This window comes from Dendrobates tinctorius, unplaced genomic scaffold, assembly GCF_039654945.1.
Source record: "Dendrobates tinctorius isolate UK_male_01 unplaced genomic scaffold, ASM3965494v1 ptg000293l, whole genome shotgun sequence".
Taxonomy (NCBI): domain Eukaryota; kingdom Metazoa; phylum Chordata; class Amphibia; order Anura; family Dendrobatidae; genus Dendrobates; species Dendrobates tinctorius.
This window is the reverse complement of record NW_027361960.1, coordinates 26,719,266-26,744,177: the sequence shown is the minus strand read 5'-3', so window position 1 is coordinate 26,744,177 and position 24,912 is coordinate 26,719,266. Positions and strand designations below refer to the sequence as shown.

At 44.8% G+C, this 24,912-nt stretch overlaps 1 protein-coding gene across 1 annotated transcript in view; it reads right to left on the bottom strand.

The window, feature by feature from the left end:
* Positions 1-23,759, bottom strand: part of LOC141072950 (uncharacterized) — a 38,197-nt gene extending 14,438 nt beyond the window's left edge. The window contains exons 1-3 of the mRNA XM_073560234.1: positions 23,691-23,759; positions 13,944-14,051; positions 13,734-13,824 (exon numbers count right to left, since the gene is read on the bottom strand). Coding sequence (XP_073416335.1) covers positions 13,734-13,824; positions 13,944-14,051; positions 23,691-23,759 — 268 coding nt within the window. The remainder of the gene's footprint in view (positions 1-13,733; positions 13,825-13,943; positions 14,052-23,690) is intronic.
* Positions 23,760-24,912: the final 1,153 nt, after the last annotated feature.

Sequence of the window (24,912 nt, the reverse complement as noted above, 5' to 3'; positions counted from 1 at the left end):
GGATGCATGGAACTGGTGACTGACTCATTAAATAACCCCTTCCTTTGATACGTATGTGTTAGGGTTAGTTTAGCGTGAGTCAGCGCCTCATGGCGGCAAAGCATGTGTCACAGTGCTCCAGTCAAGGCAAAAGGGTTAGCGCCATAGTGCGGCCATATCTCCCGTTCCTCTGGGCGGAACATTTCTATCCGCTGTACCCTGTGACAGCTAACAGGGCACAGAATTTTCCTAGCGTCACTCTCTAGCGCTGCTGCAGCGGTCCCGTGCGCAAGTGGATCTAGAAGGACTCTGACTCCGTGCCTCTGGACAGAGTTCTGTGACCACATCGCTTGCGCTCATAGCATATTAGTGCAACCTTGTGAAGTAACAGGGTTCACCTCGTACACTCCGGGTGAGGTAACCCGAGCGTGCTATTATCCGCCATTAGCTAGCAGCAGGTTACATCTCTGCACGGTGGACCCCGGGCTGCGAACGCACCTCTACCATCATAATTATTTGGTGCGTTCCGCTAGCCCCTAACAATTAGCTGACAAACAATTCCCCAAGGGGGAGTTCCTTTTTTAAAAATATACTATTGCCATCACAGCTCCCTCTTGCCCCAAATTCACTGGCCTATAACAGTACAGAACACGTTCATCTAGGTCAGGTAGTGTGAGATATGGATGAGACATTGCAGGAACCCGAGTTAAGAAGTAGGCCCAATGTAGGGGTGTGGGTCTCTGAGACTTGTAATGGAGTGCACGAGCTGACAAACAATTACCCAAGGTGTAAGAGAATGGTCAGTCATAATATACTGAGCGACCATGTTGTCTCTAGCAGCCATTTTGTTGAAAGTTAGAGAAGATTCAACTTTTACAAAAGAGCTGATAAAATGTATTAAATGGAGGATGGAAAATGAGATCATGTCTCCTAGCAACCTCAGCCGATGTGCGTAGAGGAAGATTGGATCAATCAATAGGGTCACAGGTTACCAAATATATGGTCAGTATGCTTATACGTGATAGTGTGGTAGCGAAGAGTAGAGTAGTTAAAATGTCAGGATGTAAGAATTTAGGGACCTAGACTGGAGACAATGATAAGATTTTAGGACAGTAGCCATAGATACCAATGACTTATGGGTTTTAGTGTTGCTTGAAGAAATGTTAATTAATATCTTCGTATTATGTCATTATATTCTCTTTTCTAAACCACGTTTCTGTAGATTACCATGAAAACGCCTTAGAATTATAATGTTAATGCCCTCTGCGGCAAAATGAAGCTTTCTTTGTTCTGGTAATGTATAAGAAGCCCCTGTTACTGTCGATCGGGGCCATTCCATCGCCATCATGCCACTGTGCCTCACCATGGCCAGGGCACAGAGCCTTATCACCGCTAGACCTCCTAGCGAATCTCTGCCTGTCTGAATTCCTGTTTTTGCCCGCATATTCCAACTCCTCTGTTATTCTGTATCTGTTTTGCCGTGTATCTCCGAATAAACCTTCAACCTCAGCTTGATAAGAGATCGTCTGTGGAACTTCTTCCTGACTCTTCCAGCTCTCAGTAGGACTTTTTCTTACAAGTGGCGATTGCCAGCCAGGAGGAGCGGCTCCGGAGAGCTGCCTCCAGAAGAACCACCGGAAGAAGCCGCAGATGAGGGCTTGGAGGTGGGAAGAGGAAGAGAAAAAATAAAAGAAACGCATGTGGCCACACGTGAAACCGATCAAAGTAAGCCAGCCTGAAGGAGAACCTCTCGTGATCGCTCCGAGACCGCCTGCCCGATTTTTTTTATAAGAAAACCACGGACAAAGAAAAAGACTATAAAAAGATGAGTAACTAAGAAGAAGCTATCTACAAGGACGTGAGAATTTTTTTGTGCCCGGTAGCAAGAAGCTTTAAAAGGGTGTGGGGAGACGGCTGGCAAGCTAACGAGTGAGGCTGGAATTACGGCTGCACCTCTTTTGATATCTGGTCGACCCAGCCTGCAGGAGGTCTTCCATTCGAGAGAGGTGTGAGTATCTAACTTTGCTTAAATTGCATTTGTTGATACTAGAACAGAGTAAAACTCGTCCTTGTAGACCACTGTAAATATGGAGTGGTTACGGAAGCAGGCAGAGAAATATGCTGGCACACCCCAGCTGGAGGGGGTTAATGTGGAAACCACGTGGTTAAATTGTATGCGTTGGTTTACCACAGAGAACAGGGAACTAGATAGGAAAAAATTTGCTAGGTTAAGCTAATAGCCAAGTAGTGGCTTTGTGTAAGACAGTCATAACCTTTGATCAGGCTCTTGATAAATAGTCTACACAACAATATGTTAACATGATCACCCGGGGAGGGGCAGCATATAGGGAGAGATCAGAAAAGCTCAGTGAGATGCTGGAGCTAGCACGGAAGCACAGAGAGGAGGGGTGCGAGCAGCAGCAGCAGCTGAGAGCAGTTATGTCACAGATGGACACTGCAGCTTCAAGACACAGTGCTGATGTAAATACAGTTGTAGAATGGAGAAGAGTTAGGAGAATGAGTAAAGTAGTACATAACAAGATATAGTGTCCCAACAGCTCCAGCTTATGCAGACACAGTTGAGGAAAGATATATTGTCCCGACAGCTCCAGCACATGCAGACCCTAGGTTAGGTGTGATGCTGCTTCAACCCCGAGAGAAAAAAATCCCAGGCCAAATGTTCCTGGTCCATCTTAAATTTATTAAAAAAATGTTGCCTAATTGGGAGGAAAGTAAGTGAGTGTTTTGTTAGGACGATGCAATCCGAGGTGAGGGGTGATGAGTCTAATGTTTTTGCATACCATTCACCTCGGGGTGTATCTGCTGATTCGGGGAGGCCAGGGGTTCCGGGGGGGTATGGCCAGGTACCGAGAATGGGCAGGTCCCGTTCGGCAGAGCCCCCAAGGGATCCCATGAGAGGCCCCCCCTTTGTGTTATTTTTGTGGACATCTGGGACATGTTAGACGTTTTTGTCCCAACCTTGTGCCAGGGATTGTTCCCCGAGAACCCCGGGCACCATTTAACCCCCAACAGACCCGGGAGTTCTCCAGACCACCTTTCGGAGTTAGACCTCCGTATCCAGCAGTGAATGACCCTAGGCAGTATCAGCAGTACAACGTTCTTCAAATGGTTAACCCAGTCTCACAGGAGCCTTCTGCTCCTGCTCCCTCCCCAATAGCTTTCACTCATCCGCACCCGGAGATCCAAGCTATTCAGGGAGGGGTCACTCCTCCTCGTCCCTATGCTCCGCTGATTAAGGAGCCGCGGGAACATGAGGACCGGACCCTGACTAAGGATCTCTTTGGGGCGGAGGTGGCAGCTGTTGGACGGAAGCCGAGTCCAGATGGGGATGATGGATTTTTCGGGCTTCCCACGGCAGGTAACACTGATTGATGGAGTGCTCCCCCTGTTCCCTTTACCCTCCTTGCCCCCCTTTCCCTGGGCAAGGACGGTAGACCTTATGTCAGAGGGAGAATAGAGGGGCTGCCTTGGGAAGACATCCTCATCGATACAGGAGCCTCAGTTTTAGTAACAAGACACAAATTGCAGTCACCCCCTGGACTGCCTGAGACTACCAATTTTGGTAGAATTTGGGGGCTCCTGTATTCAAGCAGTAAAAAGTCGTTCAGTAAACCTGAGATTTCAGGACACAGGGGGATCGAAGCAAAGGGGTCTTCGATGCGCTTTTTGGGTAAACCCACAGTTACGGCACACTATTTTGGGAACTGATGTTTTGGGAGCAATGGGAATTGTTGATTTATGTAACAAAGTCTTGTGGCGGAACAAAGAAGCCACTATCTGTTCTGTAATTGTCCCTGTGGAGGAGGAGGAGAGTCATAAATTACTCATTGCTAGTTTCGGAGCATGTACTGGTGAAAATGTTGAAAATGCTGACAATGATGCTTTAAAGAATGAATTGAAGCAAAAGTTCCCTGAATTGTGGATCTCAAAGAAAACTGATTGTGGGTTAATGCAAACTCAGGTTAAAATTGATGGTGAAAAACTGCCACCTTTCCAGCTCAGTACCGTATTCCGGAGGACGCCATCCCTTACATAAGGGTAGCAGTCAGTGAATTGGAGAAACAAGGTGTTGTTGTGAAAGGTAATTCTCCATGTAACAGTCCTATTCTACCTGTAAAAAAGGAAGATGGCAGTTTTCGAATGGTAGTAGACCTGAGACTTGTAAATAAGTACACTCCCTCAGCAGCCCACCTTGTTGCATCTGTCCCTGAAGTTATGTCGCAGCTGAGGAGTGATTGTAAGGTATTTTCTTGTTTGGATATTGCAAATGGCTTTTTCTCAGTACCCCTAACACCTGAATCTGCACTCCGCTTCGCACGCGGTTGCCCATGGGATTTCACAGTTCTCCTGTGTATTTCCATCAGGCATTGGCTCAGATGTTAGAATCCCTTGGTTACGGAGACAAAGTCTTACAGTATGGGGATGATTTATTGATTCAAACTGTCGATGAATGTGAACACAGAGAAACCCTTGAAAATGTTTGTCAGGCTTTACAAGAGGCAGGACTCAAAATGAGTCTAGATAAAGTACAATTGATGAAATCAGAGGTTAAATTTCTGGGTGTGTCTGTCTCAGCAGAAGGAAAGAAGCCCATGCATGATAGGGTTAAAGCTATTCAGGCTGTCCCCATACCAACTAATATTACTGAACTCAGAAAATTTTGGGGTCTTATTAATTTTTCCAGAGAATTCATTGAAGATTTTGCTTATTTGGCTAAACCACTGTATGATTTATTGAAAAATGTTGATAATGACTTTGACCCTGTTAATGTAGAGGGAACCGCCTTACAGGCTTTTGAGGGATTGAAGCGCGCCCTTACGGCAGCTGCTGCATTGATTAACCCTGACTAGAGTTGAGCGATACCGTCCGATTCTTCAAAGTATCGGATCGGAATGGATCGGCCGATCTTAAAAAAAAGTATCGGTCTCGCCGATTCCGATACCGGAAGTCCCATTCAAGTCTATGGGACTTCCGGTATCGGAATAAGAAAAATCCTGTTTTTCCCTTGTACAGCCTCTCTGGGGTCTGTACGGGCCTTTCGGGGGGCTGTGCCGGCCTGCCAGGGGGGCTGTGCAGGCTCCGGTGGGCTGTGCCGGCCTGCCGGGGGGCTGTGCCGGCCTGCCGGGGGGCTGTGCCGGCCTGCCGGGGGGGCTGTGCCGGCCTGCCGGGGGGCTGTGCAGGCTTCGGGGGTCTGTGCAGGCATCGTCCGATGGGACTACAAGTCCCATCGGGCGATGCCTGCTACCATGACAGTGATTGACACATTAGCCAATGATGGGACAGTAGTAGTCCCATCATCCGGCTAATGTGTTGAATGAAAAAAAAAAAATTAAAAAAAAAATTACATGCTACATACATGCTACATACATACAACATGCATACTACATATACTGTATACTACATTCATACTACATACTACATACATACTACATACATACTACATATATACTACATGCATGCAACATGCATACTACATATATACTACATGCAACATACATACTACATATATACTACATGCAACATACATACTACATATATACTACATGCATGCAACATGCATACTACATATATACTGCATGCTACATACATACTACATATATACTACATACATACTGCATGCTATATACATACTACATGCTACATACATACCACATACATACTACATACATACTACATGCTACATATATACTACATATATACTACATGCTACATACATACTACATATATGCTACATACATACTACATACATACTACATGCTACATACATACTACATATATACTACATACATACTACATACATACTACATGCATGCTACATACATACTACATACATACTACATATATACTACATGCATGCTACATACATACTACATGCTACATACATACTACATATATACTACATGCATGCTACATACATACTACATGCTACATACATACTACATATATACTACATACATACTACATACATACTACATGCATGCTACATACATACTACATACATACTACATATATACTACATGCATGCTACATACATACTACATGCTACATACATACTACATATATACTACATACTACAATGGCCCAAAGAAAGCCCAGAAGTGTCTAGTCAGTTGTATGCCCTAGGTTATTACTCCAGGTGCTGACCCCCGTGGAAAAAGGATTCACTCAGTGCATGAAGCACCTACTGGGCGTGCACTGGACTATGAATCAAGTGAAGCATTGCTCCTTTAATTCTACAAACCCTGCATGTCACTTTAAAAACTTTGCTGAAGGGAAAAGCTTCAGGTATTAATTCACAGAGAATGGCCCAATGGATCATTGATTTTGAGACTAGAGACTTACAAATCGAAGTGGGTGAGAAATATCACTTAGCCCAGATGATGCAATATGCAGGAAAAAGTCACGATTGTCAAATTGAACAGGCTAATGTTACTCCCTCTCCCTTCCGAGCAGACTTTCAAGAGGGAATCCCATGTGCCTATATCGACGGAGCTCGCTATTGGCATGAGGGGCATTACGTCACAGGCTTCGCTGTGTGGTTTCCAGCTATGCCATTGCTGCTGCAGTATAAACTCCCTGGTCATTTCTCCGCTCAAAGAGCTGAGTTGGAAGCAGCTTTACAGGTCATGTGTCCAGAGCCAATGAATATCTTCAGTGATAGCGCATATGTTGTGTCGTCACTCACTCTATATCTTAATGTATGGGCCCTTAGGGGGATGGTTGATTCTCAGAACAAGCCCTTGCAGCATGCAGACATTCTAAAACAAATTGAGCAACGGGGTAAAGAATTCCCAAAATTATGGTCCTTCTGTAAAATCAAAGGACACCAGAGGTTGATTCCTGACCCCCACATCCTTGGCAATGCATATGTAGATCACGCAGCCAGGGAAGCTGCACTCACAGGCGAGGACAAATATCCCCAAGAAGTCATCGCTGCAGTTACTAAAAAAACCCCGAGAGCCCCCCCTTGTTTATTCTTCTCTTCAAGATCTCGTAAAAGCACAGGAGAAGGATGGAGACTCATCTCTGTTCAATTCCCTTGAGTCCCTGCCCATTGAGGGGGAGTGCTTGTACTACAAACGGGTTAATGATAGACTAGTGCTTTACATCCCAACAACAATGATTAAGTCTTTGCTCAAATTTTCTAGCTAAAAAGGTGATTACAATGGTTCATATCAATCAGTGTAGACTTCTTAATTATTTTACTGAGATTTCTGGTAAGGACTGATACTCCACTTTTTTTTTTCCTATTTCCTCCAGGTCAGCTGAAGATTTTCATACTCGACTCCTGGGACCATGAACCTATTGGATGATCAGGAGAAGATGTTTCACACTATACAGTGGGACTCTGATAGTGTGAGAGGGGGAGAAGATCAGGAAAATCCAGAAGACAAAGAATGAGAAGAAAAAGATCAAAAGACTTGACTATTGTGCAACTTATTTTTTCGGGGCTATTTGAATTATTTTTTGAATTATTTTTTTATTATGTGTTTGTTCTATTTTTAGGGACATTTGCCTTACACACACACGTGCATAAAGTGCTGAATTACCTCAATATTCTTATTTTCAGTAATTCACCCATGAATATTACAGTACTGTATGTTGTACTCTGGATAGAGTACAAGAGGGGGACTTGTAAGAGAATGGTCAGTCATAATATACTGAGCGGCCATGTTGTCTCTAGCAGCCATTTTGTTGAAAGTTAGAGAAGATTCAACTTTTACAAAAGAGCTGATAAAATGTATTAAATGGAGGATGGAAAATGAGATCATGTCTCCTAGCAACCTCAGCCGATGTGCGTAGAGGAAGATTGGATCAATCAATAGGGTCACAGGTTACCAAATATATGGTCAGTATGCTTATACGTGATAGTGTGGTAGCGAAGAGTAGAGTAGTTAAAATGTCAGGATGTAAGAATTTAGGGACCTAGACTGGAGACAATGATAAGATTTTAGGACAGTAGCCATAGATACCAATGACTTATGGGTTTTAGTGTTGCTTGAAGAAATGTTAATTAATATCTTCGTATTATGTCATTATATTCTCTTTTCTAAACCACGTTTCTGTAGATTACCATGAAAACGCCTTAGAATTATAATGTTAACGCTCTCTGCAGCAAAATGCAGCTTTCTTTGTTCTGGTAATGTATAAGAAGCCCCTGTTACTGTCGATCGGGGCCATTCCATCGCCATCATGCCACTGTGCCTCACCATGGCCAGGGCACAGAGCCTTATCACCGCTAGACCTCCTAGCAAATCTCTGCCTGTCTGAATTCCTGTTTTTGCCCGCATATTCCAACTCCTCTGTTATTCTGTATCTGTTTTGCCGTGTATCTCCGAATAAACCTTCAACCTCAGCTTGATAAGAGATCGTCTGTGGAACTTCTTCCCGACTCTTCCAGCTCTCAGTAGGACTTTTTCTTACACAAGGGTGGGTTCCTTTTTTCAAAATATGCTATTGCCATCACAGCCCTCTATTTCCCCAAATTCACCGGCCTATAACAGTACAGAACACGTTCACCCAGGTCATGTATTCGGAAATAAGGAAGAGACATTGCAGGAAACAAAGTTAAGAAGTAGGGCCAATGTAGGAGTGTGGGTCTATGAGACTTGTAATGGAGTGCATGACCTGACAAATAATTCCTCAATGGGGCTTACCTTTTTTAAAAAATAGACTATGGGCATTATGGACACCCTTGCAAAAAATTGGACTGCCTGTAGCAGCACAGAACACGTTAACCCTGGTCATGTAGCCGTGGACAATGAGGAGATATAATGAAATTAAAAAACTAAATTACAAATGTGAAGCCATGTATGAAAGAAAATAACAAAACGGAGGGGCGAACACAGCTTCATAGATATGAAGCCACAATGTGTTCAACGAGATAGGTTTGTCCCTAGCAACAGCTCAGAGACAGTGATATGAATAGAAATATTATCTAATACCCTTGCCAAAAGTTGAGTTACTTTTGCATCACACAATCCCTTCAGCCTGGTGTTCTACTGGTTGTGGATGATGAGGATAAGGAGGAGGCTAACAGCAAACAGACCAACCCAGGAAGCGGATAGATACCCATGTGTGCTTGTCAAGACTTGCCTGATAATACACCTCTCCAAAAAAGACAATGCATTTAAGGTTATATTTTGGTGTTTTCATTTGGAGGTGTACCGAAGTCTTGCCCAATCCAGCCCTTGCTCATTTTGACAAGGGTCAGCCTGTCAGCATTGTCAGTTGACAGGGGAATGCGCTTACCTGTTATAATTCCCCCAGCGGCACTCGAAATCCACTCTGACAGAACACTAGCAGCAGGGCAGACCAGGACCTCCAAGGCGTAGAGAGCCAGTTCATGCCACATGTTCAGCTTGGATACCCAATAACTAAAAGGCACAGAGGAATCCCGGAGGACATTTGTACGATCTGCAATGTACTCCCTCACCATCTTCCCAAAACATTGAACTTCTAGTGACAGCACCCCTTGCCTCTGCGGCGGCACGATGGGAGGGTCGGAGAAAATTTTCCCATGACTTTGCCATTGTTCCCCTGCCTGACCTGGATTGTACTTCTGTCTCTCTTGCTTGGACTCCTTGGCTGTACAACAAACTCTGACATCTGCTGCCAGCGTTCTCAGATGGGAATTTTTTTAATAATTCTGCTGCAAGAGCCCTATGGTAATGCACCATTTTTAGACACCTGTCTAACTCTGGAATAAGAGATTGAAAATTTGCCTTGTAACGTGGGTCTAAAAGTGTCACCAACCAGTAATGATTGTCCCAGAAAATTTTTATAATGTGATGGTCACGGGAAACAGCGCAACATAAAATCAGGCATGCGTGCCAAACTACTAACAGACATGCCTTCCATGTCCTCACCAACAGGACAACTGACCATGATGTCCTCTTCCTCCTCATACTCCTCCTCCCTGTCCTCAGGCAATCCCCGCTGAACAGACAGTATGACAGCTGTGCTTGTAGTACAGTCTACAGCGCATGAAAGTAGCTCCTGTTCTTCCTCCTCCTCTTCCTCCTTGTCTACCAATCCATGTTGCAACGACATGAGGCTGGGCTGAGTGTAATCACCTGGGAAGTTTTCTGGCTCAATGTCCTCATGGTCTTCCTGCAATGCATTTTCTTTTATTGTGAGCAGAGAGGTTTTCAGAATGCTGAGAAGTGGGATGGTCATGCTAATTATGGCATCATTGCTGCTCACCATCTTGGTGCAGTCCTCAAAGTTCTAGAGGATGGTACATATGTCTGACATCCATGTCCACCCTGAGGTCTTATACGTGGTGTCTGACCTGAATATCGACGGCCTTGTTCAAGCTGGTACTCAACAACTGCCCTCTTCTGCTCAGAAATCCTTTGCAACATATGTAGTGTAGAGTTCAAACGCATGGGGACATCACACACCAGTCGGTGAGGCAGAAGCTGCAAACGCTGCTGAAGCCCAGCAAGGGCTGCTAAAGCTATCGCTGACTTTTTGAAAATGGGCAGACATACAACGTACTTTCAACAGCAGATCAGGCAACTCGGGGTAGCTTTTGAGAAAACGTTGAACCACGAGGTTAAGCACATGGGCCAGGCAAGGTACATGTGTGAGCTTCTGGCAATTGTCACACAAACCATGCCTGGCTGCAGGTTCAGTGGGGTCAGCCAAATATCTGAATGCTCTTTCAGCGCTGTCCACAACTCTTCTGCATTGTGTGGTTTGTCACCTATGCAGATTAGCTTCAGCACAGCCTGTTGCTGCTTGGCTGAGGCAGTGCTGCAGTGCTTCCAGCTTCTGACTGATGTGTTCATTTCAGAGATGGAGGCTGAAGAAGAGGAGGAGGAAGAGGTGCAGGAGCTGTATACTGTGGGAGCAACCCTGACTGACGTAGGGCCAGCAATCCTCAGAGTGGGAAGGATGTGTTTCATCCCAAAGTCCGACAGGGTGCCGGCTTCCACTATATTAACTCAGTGTGCCGTCAGTGAGATGTACCGTCCTTGCCCATGTGTCCGTGGTTAGGTGGACTTTACCAGTAACAGCATTGTTGAGGGCACGGGTAATGTTGTGAGACACATGCTGGTGTTAGGCCGGTATGGCACACAGGGAGAAATAGTGGTGACTGGGGACCAAGTACCTTGGGACGGCCGCCACCATTAAGTTGAAGAAAGCTTCCATCTCCACGAGCCTAAAAGGCAACATTTCGAGTGCAAGCAGATGAGAGATGTGCGAATTAAGTAATGTGGCCTGTGGTGCATTGGCTGGGTATTTCTGCTTGCGTTCCAATGACTGGGGTATAGACAACTGAAGGCTGGGCTGGGACAAGGACGCGGACGGACTTGATGATGGTGCTGATTGACTGTGGGCAATAACAGGTGCAGGCCTGGAAGCATCTTCACAGGCACGTGGAACTGGGGATTGGCATGTACGCAAAACAGTGAAAGAAGAAGTGTTGTCACCTGCAGACAGTGTTCCTGGAGACAGGTTCTGCCCACAAAGTCGGGTGCTTTGCTGCCATGTGCCTAATCATGCTAGTGGTGGTCAGGCTAGTAGTTTTACTACCCCTGCTGATGCAGGAAGGGAATGGACTGTTTTAATGTATGCAATGCTGTATATACACACATACAGTGCCTGCAGCCCTTGCACTGATGTGTATAGAGTGACGTACGCTACCCCACCTGCCTATAGCTGGAACCTATATACTCCGTTAATAGTCCTTAGAAGGACTGTGGGTTTAGCTGGATGTGAGGATTTTGGATGCTAGAACCCACACCTATAAAGCACCAATTCTGACCCTATATCGGCAGCAGCTATCCCTGCTCTGTCTGATTCTGGATGTGACTGTGACGAGCATAGCGGTGCCCGGTCTCTTATAGCTCTGATGATGCTGTGCGGCCAGTCAATCACTGCACGACCACAACAAAGATGGCTGTGGCGTTTCATAGCCTGGCAGACAATCCCTGCAGCATGATTGGGTCTCTAAAGTCCGCCAAAATTGCTGGGTGGAGACATGAGTTCCTGCTGAGCTATCCCGGAAATGCTCGCTGCTCGCCGTGTACTACGAGCACACTAATACTCGGGCGAGTAACGAGTAGTGGCGAACATGTTCCCTCATCACTATTAATTACTTTTTTTGAAAAATGCACGCTGCCCCTTTAAGAGACCTAGAGAGTGCACGCACGGCCGTAATCTCATACCAGGGGATGTGCTGGCCGCACGCCAGGGAGCAGGGGAAGAAGCAGGACAGCAAGCAATGGATTGAGAGTGAGAGCCCCGCCGGAGGTTTCGCAGAGGTACATGAGGACGGGGACCCCGATGAGGGTCTCGCTGAGGTACGACCACTGCAGCATGGGGACAGGGACCCCACTGACGGTCTCGCTGAGATACGGGCACAGATGAAACAGTATCCGCCTCTTTACGCCCCCTCTTTTTCAAGCCTGCGTAGAATCTCTTTAGTAGGAGAGGAGCCTGGATGTTCTCTTTAGGCTCCCATGACCTCCTCAGGACCAAAGCCCCTCCAGTCCACCAGATAAAAGGTCCTACCCCTTATTTTCTTAGTGGCCAAGATACATTCTACCTCAAAGACATCATCCTCAGAGACAGGATCAGGAGTGGCACCCGGGTCTTTAAAGAAGGAGCTCAAAACTACTGGTTTGAGGAGGGAGACATGAAAAGAGTTAGGCACATGTAAAGAAGCAGGTCATTTCAGTTTGTTAGAAACCGGGTTGATTTGTCTTAGAACTTCAAAGGGAACAATGAAACGGGGACCTAATTTGTAAGAAGGCATCTTCAGACGGATGTACTTGGAGGAGAGCCATACCTTATCACTGGGTCGGAAGGTGGGAGCATACAAAAGTCTCTTATCCGCATGCTTCTTCATTCATTGAGAGGCGCTTTCCAAAGCGAATTTGGTGTCACTCCACACCTTTGAGAATTCTTCCGCGAAGGTATCCACTGCAGGAATGCCAGAAGGTCCATAGATAGGAAGGCAAACTCCGGGTTGGAGTCCAAAGACAATCTGAAAGGGAGATTTTTCAGAAGACTCACTTACGTGGTTGTTGTAGGAGAATTCCGCCCAGGGCAGTAACTCTACCCAGTCATCATGGTGCGCATTGATGAAGTGGCAGAGGAATCCAGACAGGATTTGAATGGTCCTCTCCACTTGCCCATTGGCTTGTGGGTGGTACGCAGAAGAGAAGTCCAGTTCTATTTTTACTAGTCTACAGACTGCTCTCCAGAACTTTGAGGTGATATTGACACCCCTGTCAGACACAATGTGGAGAGGGAGTCAATGGAGACAGAAAATGTGCTGAATAAAGTAATTCGCAAGTTCTGGGGCAGACGGAAGACTGAGTAGTGGAATAAAGTGAGCCATTTTAGAAAAGCAATCCATGATGACCCAAACAAGAGAACAGCCGGAAGAGATGGGAAGGTCTGTGATGAAATCCATTGCGATATGCTGCCAGGGAGTGGACGGAATCGGAAGAGGCTGAAGTTGACCGGCTGGCAGATGTATAGCAGTCTTGTTACAGGCACACGAAGGACAGGCTGAAACATACTCCCGAATATCCTTGCCCATGTTGGGCCACCAGTAGTAACGGGTAATGAGTTCCAGGGTCTTTTTGTGACGGGCGTTACTGGCTAACTTGGAAGAGTGACCCCACCGAAGGACACGGTTCCGTTCCGAGGTGGTCATGAGAATTTTTCCAGGGGGAAGCCAGGCCAGATTAACAGAGGCTACCGACACTAACCTTGATGGTTCAATGATGTGTTGGGGTTCTTCTTCAAGGTCAGGAGGCAAGAAGGCTCTGGAGAGTGTGTCTGCCTTAATATTTTTGTCAGCTGGATGGAAATGAAGAACAAAATTAAATCAAAAACAAGGCCCACCGGGCCTGATGGGGATTCAGCCTCTGTGCGGATTGGAGGTAAGCAAGGTTTTTATGATCGGTGAAAATGATTACCTGATGAACAGCTCCCTCAAGGAGGTGTCTCCATTCTTGAAGGGCCAACTTGATTGCCAACAGTTCCAGATTTTCAATGGAATAGTTCCTCTCTGCGGTGGAAAAAACCTTAGAGGAAAAAACACACGAGATCATCCGACCGGTAGACGATTTCTGGATGAGAACCGCTTCTGCACCTATGGAGGAAGCATCTACCTCTAGAAAAAATTGCGTCATTAGAATTCGAATGATGGAGAACGGGTATGGAAGCGAAACAAAGGCCTCCTCTGCCTCGGGGGACCATTCCTTGGAGTTTACACCTTTACGGGTTGAAGCTGAGATGGGTGCCACTTGGAAAAGTGTGGAATGAATTGCCGGTAGTAGTTGGCGAACCCCAGGAACCATTGTATGGCTTTCAGCCCAGACGGACGAGGCCACTTGAGGACAGCAGACAGCTTCTCGGGGAACCGAGGAAAGGCAAAGAGGATTGTTGAAAAAGGCATTTCTCAAACTTGGCATAAAACCAGTTCACTCTGAGTCTTTGTAAGACCAGACGTACTTGCCTCCGGTGCGAGGCCAAGTCTGCAGAGAAGATAAGAATGTTGTCCAGGTAAACAACAGTGTGAACAAATAGACATGTGCACAGCCATAGGGAGGTGCCAGAGTAGGTTCCCACACCATAAAGTGTATAACAAGAGACTCGGCACTCAACTTAATGTGATCAAGTAAGGATTTTAATGGTACAGTATCCACAAAGTAGTAACAGAAACGTTTCGGTCCTAATAATGGACCTATATCTGTCACTACAAAACAATAGAAATAAAATAAAAAATGAGCAAACAAACAAGGTATATATAAAATTGATGGTCAATAGAATATATTGAGATAATGCAGAACAATGCTGGCTGTCAAGAAAATTAGACCAGAGTATACGTGAGGACAGCATGTGAATCTTACGTAGTGGCTTGGGTGATATAATGAATGTATCCGTTATAGTTTGTATAGGGATATGGGGGTAAGCCTGGCCAGATTAACCTCCTCAAGACCGGGTCACAGATCATCAACCGAACTCTCGACCTCTGGTTCAGAACAAGACCGTGGAGGCCCCTCATCAACCTCACAACCTTTTTTAGGCCAACGAAGGAGACCCCAAAGATGAAGATGACCAGACGGGAGCAAAGACCAAAGGGGCAACCAGACCCAAGCATTCACCACCTTGTCTCAGGTATGTGCCTTTTAGTGATAAACATTTCATCACGAACACTAAGGCTGGGTTCACATTGCATTAATGGCCCTGCGTTCAACGGGACCCGTTACATAGCGGCACTAATGCTATGTTACGGATGCGTTAACGCGCCCATTGGCAGCAATGATACTAATGCATCCAAACGCATGCCAAAATTGGCATGATGCATTACTTCATAACGCACCTCCGAATGCTGCAGACCATGAACCCACTCTAAGCATTGTGGAATATAATGTCCTTCAAAAGGGGCTCTCATTTTGTCCTTCCTATAAGTATAGGACTTTTGACTTGGAAATAGACCTCTAGCGTTTCTTTCGTTCTCTTAGATTAAGGGTTTATTTCTCTAAACCCTCACCTAATATGTCAGCCATAACAGAGGTTAGCCAGGATTCAGACGACCTTTCTGTAGTTAACCTGGGTTTCAGGTCCAAGAGTTTTTTCAGGCCACCGACCGGGTATAACGCTTTAGAAACTTTTATCAACTTCATACAGACCTCCTTCTGCAATCTTAAAGCCAACATGGAGAAGGGTCATTTACATTATCCACCTAATCTCACAGCAGTTGACCACCATGCATTAAGATCACTACAAGATGACAGTCACCTCATTATAAAACCTGCTGATAAAGGAGGCGCCATAATTGTTATGGATCGGTCCTACTAAATTGAAGAGGCCCTACGTCAGCTTAGTGACACTACCATTTACAAGAAAGTTACCCCATGACTCAACTAGTTGTATAAGATCACACATGCAAGAGGGCATACAAGAGGTTCTTAAAAAACATAGCGACTCAGGCATTCTTGATAAAAAAATAGTGACTTCCTCACCAACCATAACCCTGTCATTCCAGTTTTTTACACACTCCCCAAGATCCATAAGAATCCATTGAAACCCCCTGGCAGACCCATTGTTGCCTCTACTGAATCTATTCTCTCGCCCATTGCCATATATCTAGAAAAAATTCTCACTCCACTCATCAAAACCAGCAGATCCTTTCTCATAGACACGGGGTCCTTCCTTGAAGTCATCAATTCTATTGGTCAGGTCCCTAGAGATTCCTTACTTGTCACTCTAGATATGAAAGATCTCTATACCTCCATCCCCCATGAGCATGGTTTGCTTTCAATCAAACGCCTCCTTGAACTTTCCAACTTTAGTATAGCACAGATCAATATGTGTATGGAACTTCTCACCTTAGTTCTAACTAAGAACTACTTTATGTTCCAGGATGACTTTTTCTTACAAATCCGCGAGACTGTGATGGGCTTGAACATAGCACCCCCTATGCTAATTGTTATATGGCTCACTTTGAGGAGACTATTATCTACACATGTTCCCTCTTCCTAGACAATGTCATCATATGGAAGCGCTACATCGATGACATTTTCTGCATATGAGGGGGCTCGTTCATGTCCCTATCCGCATTTCATGATCTACTGAATCACTCCTGGCCAGGCTTGAGCTTCACCATTTCCTATGATCCATCTATTATCAATTTTCTCGATACAATGGTTATTAAAGACCAACACGGCTCATTATCCACTGACCTCTACTCTAAGGTCACGAACCATAACAGCCTACTTCATTTCGAGAGTTTCAACCCCACCCCTATGAAACCCTCAATTCCAAAATCTCAATTTCAACGTGTTAAAAGAATTGTTTCTGACCAAACAACCCGGGAGGTCCGTATGAATGAAATGAACTCCAAAGTTAGGGAAAGAGGTTACCCACAAAATGTTCTTGACAAGTCTAAAACATCCAGCATAAATAGGAACCAAGAATTCGGGAGTAGGATTGCGTTTGTCAACTCCTATCACCCATTCGCATACATACTCCACAAATCTATCAGCAAACACTGGTCTCTTCTACAAACAGCACACCCTGATATTCCCTTAGTTTTCTAAGCCATTTCTACCCTGCTTCAGAAGAACACCTAATCTCAGGGACTTTTTAGTTAGGGCCGACATAGGTCCAATAAAATCCACCAAAACGCAACGGTTTCTACAACGACCCAAGCTCGGCATCTTTCCCTGCCTTAACTGCACACAATGCAGTAATGTACAAAAAGGTGATTGCATTCATCTCCCCTATACAGAAAAATCTTACAAGATTTGTTTTTTTTTCACATGTGACACCTCCTTCGCAATTTATATAATCAAGTTCCCCTGCGGGCTATTGTATGTCGGGGAAACAACTCAAGTCATGAAGGACCGCATATCCAAGCACAAGTCCACAATCTGCTGTAAGAACTTACTTCTCCCTATTCCTAACCATTTAATTTCCTCGGACATACAATAGCCCAACTCAAATTCCAGATCTTAGAACAGAACCGAACTGTGTACTGGGCCATTGTAAGAGTCTCTTGACGTAAGCGTAGAAGAGCTGAGGCTGTTGACGTGACATGACCAGGTTCATCGAAGGTCCTGTGGAATGCTTCTAGAAAAGACTGGAGATTATTAACCAGAGGACCCCCTCTCTCCCACAGCCGATTCAGCCAGGCAAGGGGCTCTCCAGTGAGGTGTGACAATATGAAGCCCACCTTGGCTCTGTCAAAAGAAAACATATGCCCCAGGAGTTCAAAGAGCAGCGTGCACTAGTTGATGAAGCTCCGACAATGGACGGGGTCGGCATGGAAGCAGGTGGTTACAAGATTCGAGTTTTTTTCACATGTGACACCTCCTTCGCAATTGATGTAATCAAGTGCCCCTGTGGGCTATTGTATGTCGGGGAAACAACTCAAGCCGTGAAGGACCGCATATCCAAGCACAAGTCCACAATCCGCTTTAAGAACTTACTTCTCCCTGTTACTAACCATTTCATTTTCTCCAGACATACAATAGCCCAACTCAAATTCCAGATCTTAGAACAGGTACCTCAGCCCAGAAGAGGTGGTGACTGTATAAAACAATTGAAACTGTGTGAGGCCTTCTGGATCCACTCTCTGGACACTTTGTCACCAAAAGGCCTGAACCGTGATTATGACCTCCTATCCTTCATGTGATTTTCTACCAGATTTTCCTATCACTGTGACTATGTAATCCCTAACTTGGTGCCACTTGGCTGGTTCATAATCCCATGGTTATCTCTGTATTTGATATCTAAATCACTTATGGATGTATTTATGTCAGTTATAATATGTACCATTATTATGATCATTGCATTTCATGAAATGTGACTCAGTGCTAAATAAGCCTTACTGGCTGGTTCATAATCCCATGGTTATCTCTGTATCTGAAATCTAAACCACTTATGAATGTATTTATTTCAGTTATAATCTGTACCATTATTTATGATCATCACATTCCATGAAATGTGACTCAGTGCTAAATAAGCCTTACTGGCTGGTTTATAATCCCATGGTTATCTCTGTATCTGAAATCTAAACCACTTATAAATGTATTTATTTCAGTTATAATATGTACCATTATTATGATCATTACATAACATGAAATGTGACTCAGTGCCATATAAACCCGAATTGACATGCTTTATGTAATGTGTTAGGCTGGCGGAACGCACCAAATAATAAAGATGTTAATGAGGTGTGATCACAGCCTGGAGTCCACCGTGCAGCGATGGAAACTGCTAATAGACAATGATGGATATGATATAACACGTGGAAGCCGGGCACTGGTGAGTAACCACTGACCCGGTTACCCGGTGCTTGCAAGAGCGGACACTGTTACCTCACGGAGTCCGCACTAGCCTTCATATAACCGTGCCCTGTTAAGCTTCACAGGACACGACTGTGAGCAGTACACCGCACAGAGCGGATGCTACAACTACCCTGGCGGTCACCACTAACCAGCGTGAGAACAGTGCAGGAAAGCGCTAGTAACTGCGCACGGCGCCGCACGGATAGCCGCTGGCTGCGGTAACTGCGGAGTTGTGGTGTCTGCACTGTCTGGCGCCCACTGGCGCAAATGGAACCAGAGCTAACTGCACTGCGGCGCTAAGCAGTACTAGTGCTAGATGCAGAGACTAAGTCTAAGGTCCTAACTCATACACAACCAAGGAGGGGGATCTTAATGAGTCAGTCACCATAATCATACATCCATCATCAGACACACCACTAAAGCAAAAGACTCAATGTCTATCATAGCGCATGGCGGGGCGGCCATGCAAACCTTTTATAGCAGTGTTCTTCAGGGACCTTCCTGATAGTCCAATCCGAGCTGGAGAAGGACCTGAACATGTGACCTCCGATCTCCAATGAGAGATCGTCCCACGGGCATGCTCAGTGGACCAAAAGGAGGACTTAGTCCCTGGAGTCGTTCGCTGCTGACCAGCATGTGTTGCTATAGCTGGACCAGAGGTGGCAGCAGCAGCAACCAAATCTACAATGCTGGTGTGAGCCGAGCACTGGGATCGACGAGTCTGCTGAGCAGGCTCCACTGCGGCTGGAGAGGAATGGGAGACTGCCGAAGGCACAGCTTTGGAATTCCTGTTGTGCAGTGACAGGAACGTGATGCCTAACAGTAATGTGTGCAAAATTATAACACTGCATTTCTTATCTCTTCCAGAGCCGCTTGTACTAAACACCAAGTATTGTATGTACTTTCCGGACACCCTGCCTCTTTTCATGCACAATATATAGCTCCTCCTGGCACGTAATACTGTGGACATCCTACTCGTGGAACGCATATTACAGCATGTGTAACCAGGACTGTGGAGTCGGTATAAAATGGACCGACTCCGACTCCTAAAATATATAATAAATTGGGTACAGTAGTTCAATGCAGAAAGTGCTGAATATTTTTTCATAGGAATTTAGGAAAGTTATGAAATGTCCAATAAATGGCTGTTCTATTCCTGATCTAAGGCTACATTCACACACAGCGTTTTTGCTGCGATTTTTGAGGATACGGTTTTCAGCTGCAAAAGCAGATTATCTTTTTAAAAACCGCATCACCTGAAAGGTTTTTGAGCTCATAGATAATGTTTTCAATAGCAAAAGCAGATTAGAAATCTGCTCTATCTGGTGTTTCTCTGGAAAGAGAAAGTATTAGAAAATTAGTGATTGAAGAAGCCCTTAAACAAAAGGAAGATCTTAAAAAAACTCTCAAAAGACGCTTCATGTTTCTTAAAATGAATGCCTGCACACGTCACAGAGTGAACTATTTTGCCATCAATGTTCGATATGTTTGTGACAACAAAGAAATTGTTACCAAGACACTGGCAGTAAAAGATACTAAAGCTCATCACAGCAGCCAGTTTCTCCAGGCCTTAGTAGAAAAAGTTCTGCAAGATTATGAGCTGAAAAAAGAACAGGTTCTTGCTATTGTAACAAACAAAGCTTCAAACATGATAAGTACAATTACACTGATGAATGAGAGCAATGAACAACAGCTAGAAAAAGCTAGAAGAAAATTTAGGATTCAGTATGTTTGAGATGGAAGGTCACAGTGCTGATCATGTAACTGAGGAACAAACAGATATTACAACAGAAGAACAGCAAAATTATACTGTAGAAATAGATGATCTTGCTGAAGCTGCTTCAAAACACTTTTCATATTCATGACATGCTCTGTGTTGCAGCTGGAAATAAGAGATAGTCTGCAAGAGGGACATGCTGGAAATCTGATTGGAAAAGTGAGGAAATAGGTTATTGCTGCCAGAACCCCTAAAATTGATTCCATCTTGAAGAGACGTGCTGGGAAAGGGGCAATTGTCGATCAAACCACTCGGTGGGGCAGCACTTATTTAATGGTTGAGCGATTGCTTGAAATAAAACATTTCTTATAGATATGGCGAACCCTCAGGTAACCCTAAACGAAGGTCAATCGATACAGGTGGCTGAATTGAAGCAATTGCTTAATCACCCATTTACCGTGACTAAAAAATTACAAGCTGAGGATTTAACTCCTGGCATTTTCATAAGGGAGTGGAAGAACTTGCTATTTTGCCTGTCCCAAAGAGAAGGTTTAATCGCAGATGGCATTTCTGCTTCAATGAAACGGAGAGAGACACGGCTATCGGAAAATGAAATTTTTCTGGCAGCTGTTTATGTGGACCCAAGTCATCGTATACTGCTTGTTGATCAACAACTTACTAAAGGAAAAGAAGCTCTGACTGAGGTAGCAGTTAGGATGAGTGGCCTACAAGAGGACTGCCAGGCGCAAGAGGACTTGGTTCATGACAGTGCTACTGCTGCCATATCTTCATCCTCATCAGATGAGGAGTTTGACTTTGACAAGTATTTGGATGACATGGAGCAGGCAAAGCGTTGCCAGAAGGAAAAAGATTTCACTTCGTCTCCTACAGCAAGCAGATTGACCATATTTTAGCAAAATGTTTCACTTGCTCTCAAAGAAATAGCAAAATTCATCTGTTCATCAAAACGGACTGTGCATGAGGCAATTCCTTTATACCCGGACATTGTTAGAGATGTTGCCCATGTGGTTACGGCTTTGCCTCCAACCCAAATTAGTGTAGAGAGGTTGTTCTCTAGCCTTAAAATTATTAGGTCAGATTTGAGGTCATCTATGAAGGAGGATCTGATGGAGGCAATTCTATTTCTTAGAACAAATTCATAGACTGCACAAATGTTATTTAGTATGTTTTTGTTGAAAACTGTTTTTTTTGCCACTTACATAGTTTATTACATAGTGTTATATATATATATATACAGTATATATATATATATACACACACACACACACACTATATATACAGTATATGTAATCGACATTACATAGTGTATAACAAATTTACAATTTATTACAGTTTTTTGGGTTCTAAAGTTGTATTCCAATAAATATATATTATGTTCTATCTAAATATCTTGATTATTGTATCATAAAAATGATTAAATGTCTGATGTTCACATTGTACTACAATAAATTTTTCACTTAAATATAAGCAATATATGTGGGAGACGGAGTCGGAGTCGGTGTAAGGGAAATTGAGGAGTCGGAGTCGCAGGTTTGGCTTACCGACTCCACAGCCCTGTGTGTAACGTACTAGCTGACACGCACGGCAATTAGCTTCCTGTTACATCACTTCCGGTTTCACATACCAGCAGCTCATTAGCCCACTGGCGCTTCTATGACCGCCCCCTCCCCCTTTTTAGCCCTGTCTGTCAGACCGCACATTAGCACGGACTAGCGGTGGACACCACGTACCCACGCTGCACAGGCACGACACACACTACCTGGATTCTACAGGTTAGTTACCGACTCCACAGGCAGCGCTCATCCTTTATGCTTCTACCCACTTTTAACCCCATACTCTATCTACAGACCTGCCAGCCCTCATTCTGGCCATACCTCCTCTAACAGAGGCAGCAGTCTCATAAATAGCCTGGTATGTTTCCATTTCATATTATTTCTACCACATGATTTGCTTCCACTGCCACCAGTTGTTTCTCTCCTATTTACAGATTATTTCTATCATCAAGTGATCTTATGGGTCCACCCATATACCTACACAAACTATAATGGGTACGTTCATTATATCACCCATGCCACTACGCAAGACTCACATGCTGTCCTCACATATACTCTGGTCTAATTTTCTTGACAGCCAGCATGTTCTGCATTTTCTCAATATATTTGATTGACTATCATTTTTGTATATAACTTGTTTGTTTGTTCATTTTTTATTTTATTTCTATTGTTTTGTAGTGACTGATGAAGGTCCATTATTAGTACCTAAACGTTTCTGTTACTACTTTGTGGATACTATTAAAATCCTTACTTGATCACGTTAAGTTGAGTGTCGAGTCTCTTATATGTCCAGGTAAACAATGACACATGTATAGAGCAGATCCCTGAGAATGTCATTTACAAATTCCTGAAAAACCGCGGGTGCATTGCTTAGGCCAAACAGCATTACCAAGTATTCGTAGTGGCCATCTCTGGTGTTGAAGGCTGTTTTCCATTCGTCTCCTTCTCGAATTCGGAACAGGTTGTAGGCCCCTCTGAGGTCCAAATTGGTGAAGATCTTGGCCCCTCAGAGACGATCAAACAACTCTGAAATAAGAGCTAATGGATACCTGTTTTTCACCATGATCTGATTTAGGCCCCGGTAGTTGATACAGGGCCGCAGGATCCGTCCTTTTTCTTCATGAAGAAGAATCCTGCTCCTGCCGGTGAAGATGACTTCCGGATAAATCCTCTGGCCAGGTTCTCTTGGATGTAGTCAGACGTGGCTTGAGTCTCTGCTTGAAATAGAGAATAAACTCTCCCGCGAGGAGGGGATGATCTGGGGAGAAGATCAATCTGACAGTCATACGACCTGTGTGGAGGTAGTCTCTCTGCCTCCTTTTTCCCAAAGACATCAGAGAAGGACCAGTAAGAGTAAGGTAACCCTGGCAGGGTAACTGCTTGGGCTGGAGGCGAAACAGGTTGAATCTGGGTTAGACATTGATCCATGCAGGAATCTCCCCAATGTAGAACCTCTCCTGTTCTCCAATTTAGGACTGGTTCATGCATCTGAAGCTATGGTAGACGTAAGAGCAAGGGGTGAGACAAACCGGGGTACACATAAAAATGGATTCTTTCTGAATGCGTTAGACCTACCTGGAGTTCCACAGACTCGGTCTGACACTGGACGCGCTTGGTCAGGGGTTTGCCATCTACGGCGGTCATTCGCAATGGGTCAGGAAGCCCAGCGGCTCCAGAATACAGCAAACAAAGTTGAGACAGTTTTATTGCTCCGAAGGACACGGAGACCGAGATTTGCAGTGATGGAGAGGAATGGCTAGGGTGGCCTCTCCTACCGAGCCTAGGCATTGGAGTTTTCCGACCTCTTTGGACAGGTACGAATCAGATGCTCAAGACTACCGAAGTAGAGGCAACTTCCCTCTTTGCGACACGCCTCCTGGCGGCAGCTGGCCAAATTTACACAGTCAACCTCCATGGCCTCAGGGGAGGAAGACAAGGTAGCCGACTCAGGAGAACTAGGATCCAGGTGGTAGGGCCTCTTGTCCCGTTTGGTCTGCTCGGCACGTTCTTGAAATCGCATATCTATCCGGGTCGCTAGGGATATCGGATCTTGCAAGGTAGTAGGCCTGTCCCATCCCGCCAGCTCATCCTTTATTCTACCAACAAACCTTACCAGAATGTGGCCACCAGGGACTCATTGTTCCAGGATAATTAAGATGAAAGAGTGCGGAACCGAACTGTGTACTGGGCCACTGTAAGAGTCCCTTGACGTAAGCGTAGAAGAGCTGAGGCTTTTGACTTTACATGACCAGGTTCATCGAAGGTCCTGTGGAATGCTTCTAGAAAAGACTGGAGATTATTAACCAGAGGACCCCCTCTCTCCCACAGCCGATTCAGCCAGGCAAGGGCCTCTCCAGTGAGGTGTGACATTATGAAGCCCACCTTGGCTCTGTCAAAAGAAAGCATATGCCCCTGGAATTCAAAGAGCAGCGTGCACTAGTTGATGAAGCTCTGACAATGGATGGGGTCGGCATGGAAGCAGGTGGTTACAAGATTCGAGTTTTTTTCACATGTGACACCTCCTTCGCAATTTATGTAATCAAGTGCCCCTGTGGGCTATTGTATGTCGGGGAAACAACTCAAGCCATGAAGGACCGCATATCCAAGCACAAGTCCGCAATCCGCTTTAAGAACTTACTTCTCCCTATTACTAACCATTTCATTTTATCCAGACATACAATAGCCCAACTCAAATTCCAGATCTTAGAACAGGTACCTCAGCTCAGAAGGGGTGGTGACCGTATAAAACAATTGAAACTGCGTGAGGCCTTCTCGATCCACACTCTAGACACTTTGT